At 42.0% G+C, this 12056-nt stretch overlaps 1 protein-coding gene across 1 annotated transcript; it reads right to left on the bottom strand.

Moving 5' to 3' along the window:
- Positions 1-2922: 2922 nt before the first annotated feature.
- LOC6571580 (protein hairy) lies at positions 2923-6427 on the bottom strand. Its single transcript, XM_001997730.3, has 3 exons — positions 5829-6427; positions 4399-4494; positions 2923-4286 (listed from the first exon to the last, which is right to left on the bottom strand). Exons 1-3 carry the CDS (start codon positions 5925-5927, stop codon positions 3408-3410), a joined length of 1074 nt encoding a protein of 357 aa, XP_001997766.3. The 5' UTR covers positions 5928-6427; the 3' UTR covers positions 2923-3407.
- Positions 6428-12056: the final 5629 nt, after the last annotated feature.

The raw sequence follows: 12056 nt of genomic DNA, 5'->3' as shown, positions 1-12056 counted from the left end.
TGTTTTTTTTTGTTTTGTTTTTTTTTTTTGTGTTTTGTTTTATTTTTATTTTGCCGCATCCACTTACAAGTTGCAAAAATGCAGCGCAACGCAAAATATCCCACTTGCATATAATACACATTTTTATTAGCCTTTAAATATAGTAATTTATTTTTGGAAATAACAAAAAAAAAATACATAATAATAATAATAAAAATAATAATATGTATTGAAGAGAAAACAATAATAAAAAAAAAAACCCGTATAAATCACGTTTTTTGTCACGCGCAAACCGCCAAATTGCGGTTTGCAATCTTTTTTGGGCTTTGGAGCCATATTTTCTTCAAAATATGGCGCAGTTATCGGACGTGTGTGGTTTCGTTGGCTTTAAATGGGTTGCACTTGAAGATGATCCACTTGTGTGCTCAATGGATATATTTATAAACTTATAATCATTCTCAATAAAACGGTAATTCTTAGTGAGCTAATATCTATTGATATTTAAACAAAAGAAATTAAATGCGAGTTCTTTACTATTATAAATGCTAATCCCACTTATAAGAAAAATACGATGGTCAATTCTTTCGACTCTCATGCATATTTATAGCAATAAAAAAAGTTATGCTATTGATATTGAATAGTATATCTATATCTATATTCAATGATTCACTCTCAATTTTATTGCGCACGATTGCGGTTTTTGTGTGTTATTTTTGTCGTGATTCTTCGATCTGGAGTTGAAGTCATAGTAAAAATTTATTTAGAACTGAAATAAGCTGAGCTGCTTTCAACTGTGACGCATTGCCGATTTACAAGGACTGCCGTTTAGTGATTTTGATTTGCATATGACTAATGATGATGTGTACTCACTTTTTAATCTCATTATTTGAATGCCATTTTAAGGTTTATCTTGTTTCGTTTTTTTGGACTTTAGTCGGGCGCGCCTCTTTTATGGTCCCAAGGTCTTTTTACATAGTGCATATCTCAGAGAGGGTGACGAGTTTCCCATCACAACCTAACGATAACTGCAAGTGGGGCAAACAGCAGAATGTTGATAATATATTCATTCCAGTCCTTTCCTGCAGCTGAATCAACTCGAAGCTCTGCGTTTGATTCATGAGAAACAAGCCTCTTGTTTGAAATTTACTCATTCTAAAATGGTTTTGATGTTGTCAGCATGATTCAGCACTTCTGGACTAGGTGCTTTCTGTTTTTTTCCCAACACTGAATGCTGGTCAAGATTGCAGCAGACTTTCTGGAAACCTTTAGACTAATTGCAGGGTATTTAATTTGCACAGATTACGAGAAGTCGCTGACTCTTTTATAGAGCAACACTAAAGTTCATTTTGTGACTGTGCTCTGCAAGGCTGCCACTAATGGAATATTACAGTTTCTGTCCCTAATTGTTTTATAGCGCCTAAGACTCATATATATATATATATATATATAAATATTCTCGTGTATGATAAACTTGCGTGCTGTATGTATATCTAGCGATAGCTCACATCACCAGCTATATTTATTACGCGTTTGTGTGCATTATTGTGCAATTGTGATGTAAGACTTTTTAATAATAAAATAAATGGTAATTTTGATAACTTAACCAAATTAGAGCAGTGCCAAAATCAGTCATAGCTCGCCAAATAGACCTTGAATCGTATAATATAAGTATTTGCTTTGCAGACTATACATCATTATAATCCCCAACTATTTAGAATCACATGATAATTTGCCAGAAATTTGTGCTGAACTTTTCAAATTCTCCAAACGGGTAAAAATATGCTCATATTTCACAATGCTTTCAATGTGAACCAAACTAAAAAAGCAAAACAAAAATAAATAAATCAAAAGACATACTCGTATACAAATTTATGTGAGTGCATATTTGACATTTAAAACGCTGTCCGTTTATATTGCAAACTATTTCAAAATTTTAGTCAGTTTAGCGATAAGAATTGTGTGTACTTAGTAATTCTTGAGCGAGACAAAGAGAAACGGACATTCCACAGATATGCCCATGAAATCATCAAAAAGAACACTTTTTATCACACATACCGCTGAGGAGCCCAACCCACAAACTTTGATTTCGATTTCGCAAAGGCGACAATTTCACATGAATCTTTTGACACCTGTTGCTGGTTGCTGTTGTTGATGGTACCATGGTACCATGCTGTCTCAGCGATTTACAGACAGACCCCCCTTTCGTCAGGCTTTCACCTTTCCCATCGAAGTCGAAGAAGAATATGTTGTTGTTAGAGAGAAAAAAGGCAGTTTTGGGTATATTTAATTTTTTAGTATCATTTTTGATATTTTTATTCTTTTTTAGTATGTTGATTTTGTTGATTTTGTCAACAGTTTGTTGTTTTTTGTTTGTATTTTTTTTTCTTTTCTTTTCTTTTCTTTTTTTTTCAAATTCTTTTTCTTAGACGCTCATTATGTTCACTATATCACGTGGTCTTACAAATTAAATGTATATGTATGTATGTATGTATGTATGTATGTGTGTGTATATAAATATATACTTTCTTTAGAGTAAATAAAGAATAGAAAAAACCCTAAGCGGCTTAGCATATACATGTATACTATGTGAAAACTATATTTAAATGGAGAGAGAGAGATATGTATATATATATATATTAGGTATATACTATATAATTATAGTTAAGCGTTAAGTTTTTGTCAACAACAATAAATTGTTCGTCTGACTTTTAAACAAAAACAAAACGTTTTGCGCTTTGTGGAAGACTTTGAAGATTTCATTGCTGTTTCTCTGCTTGTCTAAGTGTGTGTGTGTGTGTAGTGTGTGTGTGTGTGTGTGTCAGTGTGTGTGTGTGTGTGTGTGTGTGTGTGTGTGTGTGTGTGTCAGTGTCAGTGTGTGTGTTTAGACCTTAGCAAGCTTCTCTTTAGAGCGTGAAATTCTAAAAACAAAATTCTAATACATGATTCATGAGGCAATTCAACACCAAGTACTTTTGGACTGAGGTAGTTTGGCGATATGCAGAATACCATTCTGAGCAATGAATTCACATTTAATAATAATAATAAATAAATTATAACAATTTTAGTATGTGTTGTGTGTGTGTGTGTGTGTGTGTGAAGATCTTCTTAATGAGTGTCAACAGCTCGCTAAGCGTTTTCCATATTGGGGAAAAGTTGCTCAGCGAATTGTGTACAAAACAAAAAAAAAGAAAGGAGTTTCGCATGCTCGGAACATCTCAAAGCAACATTTGCGTTATCCTGGCGAAATGTGATGAAATGTGTGTGTGTGTGTGTGATTGAGTGAGTGTTGTGTGTGTGTGTGAGTGTGTGTGTGTGTGTGTGTGCGACGCCCATCAGTCTTTAAAGCGGGGGGTGGGGGTGTGGGAGTGGTTGGTGGGGTTTGGAGTGGAGTGGAGTGGAGAGATTCAATGTGGAGCACCTGGCTCTCTTTACCAGGGCCGCCAGGGCTGCTCCTCCTCCTTGATCTGCTTCTTGATGACCAGCGACAGTGGCTGCTGTTCCAGCTGTGCGGGCACACGCTGAATAACCGACGGCTTCACATCCATGGGCTCGTACGAGGAGTTAGCGGGACTTGGTGGTGCATAGCTGTTGCTGCTGCTCGGCGCCGACTCGTAACCCGCCGATGAATGCGAACTGGCGGATCCGGTGCTGGCCGTCCGCTGTGGCATGGACACAAGCAGCGGTGACTGTTGATGGGCGGCGGCTGCGGCGGCGGCAGCGGCTGCTGCTGCTGCTGCGGCAAGCTGTTGTTGCTGGTGGTGCTGGAGCAGCTGTTGCTGCTGCTGTTGGGGCAAGCTCTGGGGCAGCACGAGCGCAATGCTGCCGTTGGGCAACTTGGTGGGTATCACCTGCATGCCATTGGGCAGAAAGTAACCGTTCGCATTCTGCTGGATCTGGCCAAAAAGATAGGGCGCCGTCGTCGTCGCTGATGTGATGTTGCTGCTGGAGCCATTTGTTGCTGCTGGCGGCTCCTGTTCCGGGGAGCTGGGCGGCGAGGGCAGCACCACCTGGGCGTGCAGTGATTGCGCCTGGGCGACAGCCTGTTGGCGCTGCTGATGATGCAGTTCGGTCTTGACGCCATTGATGCAGTTGCTCAGATACTGCAGCAGACGGCGACGCTGGGCTGGCTCGAGACCGGGAAAGCGGCTCACCTCATTGGCACAGTCGGCAAAGCCCGCCTTGAATTTGTTAATGATCTTGGGATCGGCTGCTTGCTGCATGGCGGCCTGTTGACGTTGCAGCTCCTGCAGATGCTTCACTGTCTTCTCCAGAATGTCGGCCTTCTCCAGCTTGGAATGGCGCGCCGGCTAAAAGTAGAAGGAAATAAAGAATACAAAGATTAGTTAAATGCTTATTGACAAGTTTGGTTTTCAGCGAAAATTGTTTATCTTTTTGGTTGGTTTCATTCCAGATACTTACGTCTTTTTTGGTCGCATCCAGAATCAGCGTCTTTAGCTCGTTCAAACAATTGTTAATACGTGCACGGCGACGTTTCTCCATAATAGGCTTATTCGACTGCAAGAGAAAAAGAGAAAGAATCGAAATTAGTCACACGATTTTTAGGCATTAGTTTTTTTTTTGGGAGGGGTTCAGTTTTTGACCTCATGCAGCGCCAAGTGACAACAATAAGAGCAACAAAAATAGAGGAATCAGCGTGTGGCTTTAATTGGACACGGGACACGGGACCCAACATTGTCAGCTCATCTGCTGGCTGGGGGCCAAAACGCGAAGACTCGGCGCGTGCTCTATTTATAATGCGCTCATGCATTTCGCAGTTGTGCGGGCCAAAAATAGTTTGGCGGTTATAAATTACGATAAGCAACGAGCCGATGCGTCCAAAAATAAATATATATCTTATATATATGTGTATATATATATATATATATATATAAACATAAGCAATACGCAGGTATTCTCTACGACACAAACAACAACAAGGTCGTCGTGGGAAATTCGAAGACGCAGAATAAAAAAAAAAAAGTGTCGCTTATTTTTTTTCGCAAATAACAAAATTGAAATTATTTTTGGTGCTGGCCAAATTTGGCGCAGTGCGACGACGACGACGCCCGCACTATGTACATATGAATGAAGTCACAGCAGCGAGCAAAGGCCAAAAACGGCCAAAACCACAGCCAAATAAATAAAGCTGTTGCCGATGCTGATGACCGACAATTGCAGGCGACCACGCGCCAAATGGAAGCCGCTCAAGTGGGCAGCACCAGCAGCAGCCACCATCACCACCACCACCATAACAACCAATTTTGGGTGGCACTCATGAATGGACTGTCTGTCTGTCCGTCTGTCTCTCTGTCTGCCGTCAGCTCCATGAATGAAGCCGCCAACGCCAGAGACGACGCCGCTTTCTGTGTTGGCGAGCCGACGGCTTTATTTTTTTTCTGTTTTTTTTTTTTTAATATGGTTATACTACATGTGGTGGCATGTGGGAGCCGACGATGAAATGTGGCCAAAAAGGAAATGCATTTGGGCAGCAGAATTGGCAAACTGTGTGTGGGACTCGAGAGTGTGTGTGTTTGTGTGTGTGTGGATAAAGTGGGAGTAGACAAACAGTCAACTTGTATTTGGACATTTATAAAACGCTTGTAATCGTGTCAACAAATTTCTTACGAAATATGCCCAAAATTAAGGCTCGTATTCTGAAGCTTATTAAAATTTTTAAATAATTAACAAGCAAAATAAAATTATTTAAATGTTTTAAAAAACATATTTAAAATTCACAGCGATTTAATCGAAAGTTTGCTGTTTGTCAATTTCCAATTTAACTTTTGGCGTTTATTTCTTATTCTTTTTGGTTTTTGATTTTTGTTTTTTTGTTTTGTTTTAACACTTACCCGACGATCGCTTTTGATGGGGGTCTCCTTGAGCTGGGTGGGCACCACAGCGGTGCCCAGAACATTGGGACTCATGTTTGAGGTGACGCCGGTAACCATTTCGATATCGGCGATATACTGTTTATGCAGTTTAAGACACAGTTTGATTCTTTTGTTCTTGGTTCTTATTTAATTTTGCTTTCACTGGCGGCAAATGTACAAATTTGCTGCGCACTTTTCTCAGTTTTTTTTTGCTTGTAGTTTTTTGGTTGCTCTGCTTTTATTTGTAGTGCTTGTAATGCAGTTTATTTTTGTTTAGTTTCCGTTTCAAGATCACTTCTTTTCACTTTCGCACAAACGCGACAACGAGAAACTACGTAAAAAATACGTTATGATATTTTTTGCTTGTAGAGAGTTGATTTGGTGTTTCTTCCGCTTATGTGGGAGAAGCAACCGCACGCTACGAGTTACGGCAAGCGAATGGCTGTCAGGTTCTGAGTGCAGCGCGATTAAACGTTTCCCGAAGTGTACGAAGCGAACGAGCGAGCGACGATCGTACGATGAATGCGAATGGGTCTCTGTGTGTGTGTGTGCGTGCTTGGTATCTTTGTGTGCGAGTATATGTATTTATCAAGCGACCACCTTATCGCTGGGCTTACGGCAGACGACTGACGATTGATCGACAGGTTTGTTGGCTAAATCGAAATCGCCGCAGCGAGTCGCGAGCAGCGCGAGCCACACGACCAGGCGGCGGCATATTCACACACACAAGCACGTTGCACACACACACACTGCATACATGCTTGTGCTTGTGTAGGTAGCAAACGACGCGTTTGCGTTGTCGGCTCTACCTGCGTTCGTATTGTTGTTGTTGCTGCTGCTGGTTTACCTAAGCCGCGGCCTTTGTCAGAGAGCAGAGAGCACTGTTACTCATACGCCCCCCGAACAGCTAAGCGAAAAAAATACAAAAAAAGCACCACTGCAAATTCTATCGGGCATTTCTTCCTTTTTGGAAACATCAAAACCCCAAGTGAGTTTGCTTGCGAGCGGGATTCACTCGCGAGATAGAGAGCGAGAGAGAGAGAGAGCGACAGCGCACAATCGTCACAGACGGATGCAGACAAAGATAGCGCTAGCGATAGTGAGAGCGAGAGCGAGAACTTTGCGCTGCGCTGATTCATACGGCCAACGCGACGACGTCGTCGACGTCCCATAGAAGGTGAAAATAGCAAACGGCAGCAGCTCACCCAGAGACTTAATGTTGATATGACGCCACCCCAGCGCCGACAGGTTCGTGTGGCTCTCTATGCATGTATGTGTGTCTGCCTGTATTTGTGTGTGTGTGTGTGTTATGATGTCGTGATCGGTGGGGTCGCTAAACAGTAAACAAGATCACAAGGTTGCTGTTGGGGCTGTGCGCACGCCAAGCGGAAGCGGGCTGCAGCGCAGCCATAACACCTGCGTCACCCACATTAAACAACGACAAAACCACAAAGAAATAGACAAATTATTTTGTACTTTTATTTCGACTTTGCACCAATGTAGCTATAACTGTAACTAAGCCGAAGAAGGTCAATTACAGTACACTAACATACATTTGCCTATGTGTGTGTGTGTGTTATAATCAATCGAACAGTTTTTTGGCAAGGCTGACTGGGCTGATTGGGCGATTTCACGTGCGAATGGCGACGCTTAGATTCGTTTTTATTGTGTCTACGTGCAACGCGGACTTTCACGTTTGAGTTATCAGCAGTTCAGCCTCGAAGGTTGTCGTTTTAATCACACCAATCAAGAAAATATTATTGTTTATTTTTTTACAGTCTCTCCTTTGACAAATCGAGTCGGGTTGAGTTATTTTGTTACAGTGGTCGCTCAGATATTATTGAAATATAATACAAATTAGAGTTTTTATACAGTGTATTTTGAATAAGCTTATGTATTATATGCTGTTATTAATCACCTTTCTAAAATACAAATACAAATAGTATTGCAATGATTCATTCATAATTTCATTAAAGAAAAATGGGACTCCCATAAATAATTTCGCAAACTATAGATTTCAATTCAAGTCACTGTACTATGAATGTGTTGTCAGTAGATGTGTATGTATTAGTAAGCGTAGCTTGCAAAAGCTTATCTCCTGTTGTTTCGCAATGTGTATGAAAGCTCTGAGATAAAAGCTCATAAATATTTAACATATTCTTAGCAATGCTGCATTACATATTATATATAAACACTTGAAGAGCTTTAGTTGCAAGATATTTTGCTGCTTGTGCATTTTGCTAAATGGGTCACAACACGCGGAATGTGTTCGAATATTGCATTTTGAATAATAAAAGTCACGAGTTTTATGGGTTTTGTTGTTTAGAAGGTTGCAACGTTGTGTGACACAGGGGCACAGGAGACCCCCGGCCAGAGTCCGACATAGTCGGGCAACACCTTCGCGTTCCAATTACAATTTGGCAGCCGATCAAAAGGCTGCCGCCCGCGGATTGCTGAGAAAGTCGACGTCGACATCGACGCCGACGCTGACTGCACTTGTGCATGCCAATTTAATTGCACACGAGCAGCGTTTACAACATGCTGCTTCTGGCCAAAAACAGCAAACTGGCAGCAAAGGTGTAGGATGTATTACACACACACACGCAGACATACACCCATACATACTTACAGTTGCCTGTCTAAAATAAACTCTGGCAAAAATTTATAGTCCACCCGAAAAAAAATAAGAAGCAGAAAAAAAAAAACACAAAAATGTGCGCATTGCTAATTGCGTCTAATTTTAAACCGAGAACCGAGCGCCAAAGCACAGTTACAGCAGCGACACCCACGCGCCAGACGCTGCCCTGCTGGCAAAAGCGCCGACGCAGCGCCGCCGCCGCAGCAGCCCCATGTAACTAAAAATAAAAGCGCGCCGTTGGCAATAAGAGAGAGAGCAAAACGAGAGCAGATGAGAGAGGCAGATGACAAACGATGAGATGAGCGAACTCTCCATGGTCGGCCATGCATAATACATATTTAGCTTTGGCAGTGCGCGCGTTCACGATTAAAATGCCATCAAAATCGCCAACGCAACGCGCGCATACTTAAAACGCGCGTGAAATGCACTAAACGCAATCGAGTATTGTTGTTCTTGCTGTTGTTGTTGTCATGCATTTAATAGTGCTGTACTTTTTGGCAATGTAACGAAACAATAAGCATGAGACAGGCACACTGACAGCCACACACAGAAATCTTTAGGCGAATTGATTTCGTCTTGTTATTGTTGTGCAAAGTATTTTATTACTCATTAACGTAACGACGCATTTTGGGCCAACGGGCCGTAGCCGCTGCCAACGGCGCCGCTGACGTCGCACAGAGATCAATTCTGGGGGTGGCGGCCGGGGGCAAGGGTGTGGGTGGGCTTGCTGCTTGTTTTTTGTGTTTGCGGCAGCAGCGTCAGCAAAAGAAAAAAAAACAATCGCAGACGCTCTAAATTTAGCCACAGGTAAAAGCTCAAAACAAACGGTTTCTGTTTTATTTTGGCAATTGCCTTCATTTTTTTTTTGTTGGGTGGGGTAGTGCAGCTTTATAAGGGCAACGCGGATCGCGTGATGCGGAAAACGACCGAAGGAGCAGGTAGAATGGAGACCGATGAATACCGTTAATTTAGACTCCCAAAAAAAACATGCATTTTTGGAATATAGCTCAATTAAAATGTAAAGAATGAGTCGCATTTAGTACTGATTAAGGCATCTTTTGGATCTCTCTTAATATAAATGCTCAAACTTCAAATAACGACATTTCTTTCATTCCATTCATTAATATATTGTTCTTTTTAAGAGCAGCTAAAACCCTTGATTGCAATTTTAATCTCTGTCTAATATTTTTTGAAGAATAGCTCAATTAAAAAAGTAAAGAATGAGTCGCATTTAGTACTGATTAAGACATCTTTTGGATTTCTCTGAATATTTATATAGAAAGAGATATTTATGCCCATTCTTTAGAGAGAGTGGCAAATCTATCTTTGCATCCATTCACTTATTATTCTTTTAAGGGGCAACTCAAATCCTTGACTGCCATTGTAATCTGAGTCTATCATCCTGCACGGATCCCCTCATTTTGCAGCTAAGTCTTTCCACATTGTCTAGCTTGACTTTTCGACTCTGTCTGCATTTTGCAACAAAGCAAGAAAGTCAATTCTTATAAAGTCAACTGTTTGGCGAGTATTTGGTAAATATAGCAAAAGGCAAGTTTCCAAATGCAAATTCCTTTCGCTGGAAACGAACCCCTTTCGCTGTGTTCCGCTTACCAGGCGGACGGAACAGTAGCTCCTGGGCCTTTAGCAGCAGATACGCCTACTGGCTATGTGGCGAAAGGATTTAGGCGCTGCTCTTGGTAACTGTGACTGGGATTAGTTGCGACCGCGTTAATTAAATCGCTTTGGACACGCTCTGATGGCGAAAGGGTTTGCGAAAGGATTAAGCCAAAAACGCCGGTGGCGGTCAGGTAAGCGGGTTTTCTATTAACAGAGGATGATCATGCACATCAAAGGGCTAAAACCACACACCCATAAAACTGACCGTGCAACAATGGCAAACGCGTGTACGCAGGACACACAGGACTCTTCACAGCCCGTTCATCTCAACTCGACCAGCAACTCTTCTGTTTATTGCACCCTTTACGCGAGCTGCTTTTTACCTAGCATGGCTGGCAAAGAATGCAGGCAAAGGATGCACGGACTATTGCACTTGGTTCTGCCCGTGACCGTGTTTGTTTATTTGCCATAAAAGGATTATGGGCGTGGGCAGGTAAAGGCTTCTGCTGCTGTAGGGTTAGACGACGACCGCACGCCCTAGAAGCAGTCGCAGCAGTTAACCCCTTGAAATGCTAGCAGTGATCTCTATATTCTGCTCCCTCTACCAACTCCCGATCTCTCTTTCTCCCTATATCTTCCCTATCTATCGTTTGCACGTTGACTTCTCAGTACTGGCGGTTTTTCTTCAGGCAATCTTCTCTCATCAAATTCACTAAAAAAGTCAACTTTGTGCTCATAAAAGACACAAAAACACAACTTAAAAAACCAATCATAGACACGTTCGTTGCGTGGAGTTGCGTAAAAAACGAACGCAGTTCCACGTAAATCGCCTTGTTGACAACAAATTGCATAAAAAATGATGTTCACTTACAGCATTTATGATTACGAGTTCGCTAAAAAAAAAAAAAAAAGAAAACAAGAGAAAAAATATCTGAAATGGGCTGAGAGTCTCGCGGGAACCCTCAAGGTGAGGGGTTGGGTTTGAGGCACAAACAAAAGCGCAACATGCAGAAGGATTTTATGGTTTTATTTAGGGTTATTTACGCTACGCTCGCCTCAATGCCAAATCAATTGGCGTGCAAACGTCAACTCGTCAGTGCTAACCAACACTCTCCCTCTCTCCCTATCTATCTGTCCCTTTCTCCATCTGTACTGTTTACCTGCGGCACGAAGGAGTAAACAACCCGAGGCGAAAGAGTTTTTACCTAGCGCATAAGACTCGCGCCGAAAGAGGTTTTGGTATCGGTTTGGCATCGTAGAGTTTAGAGTTTCCACGGATTAGCTGGCTTTCGGCTGGCTATCGGAGTTTGGTTTTATGAGCGTCACGCTAATGTGCCGCATGTCCTTGATGAGAGACTGAGCCACCGTCCGATTCGCAAAGAGTTTTTACGACACGCACAGCTCAGCGACAGCATTGAATCCTTGCCAATTTCCGGGAATATTATTTGCGTGGCTAGCAAATTATTTCCCTCAGCTGCGAGTGCCGCCAGCCAGCGCCAGAGGGCGCTGTGCATAAATTTCATCTAATCGCTTTCGCATCCTCAAAGGCAACCGACTAATTTTATATACCCAAAAACTTGGCCAATTTAATTTGCGAGCGCATGTCTCAAGTACCGTTAGATCGGCAGCAGCAGCAGCAGCAGTGGCGGTAGTTGCAACAGCAGCAGCAGCTGACGATCGTCTGCCTGCCCCGTTGATAATCTACATAAATATTTGCCTAATGACAGGATGTCTTCGCCTCAGACAGAGTTTCCCACAGCCTCCGATCTCCTGGGAGACAGAGAGAAAGAGTGGGCGTCGTGTTTGGTAGCCGAGCAAAAATGCAAACTGCCATTAAAAAAAAAGTATAAGAAACAACAACAACAACAACAACAACAACAACTACAGAAATGTGCTTCATGTACGTATATAGATCGTTGAGGTGCTAAAAATGTTTTACGAGTCTCAACAAA

The sequence above is a fragment of the Drosophila grimshawi genome, unplaced genomic scaffold (assembly GCF_018153295.1).
Source record: "Drosophila grimshawi isolate 15287-2541.00 unplaced genomic scaffold, ASM1815329v1 contig_44, whole genome shotgun sequence".
NCBI lineage: Eukaryota > Metazoa > Arthropoda > Insecta > Diptera > Drosophilidae > Drosophila > Drosophila grimshawi.
Note: the sequence above shows the minus strand (reverse complement) of the source record. Positions and strands in the feature narration are given on the sequence as shown.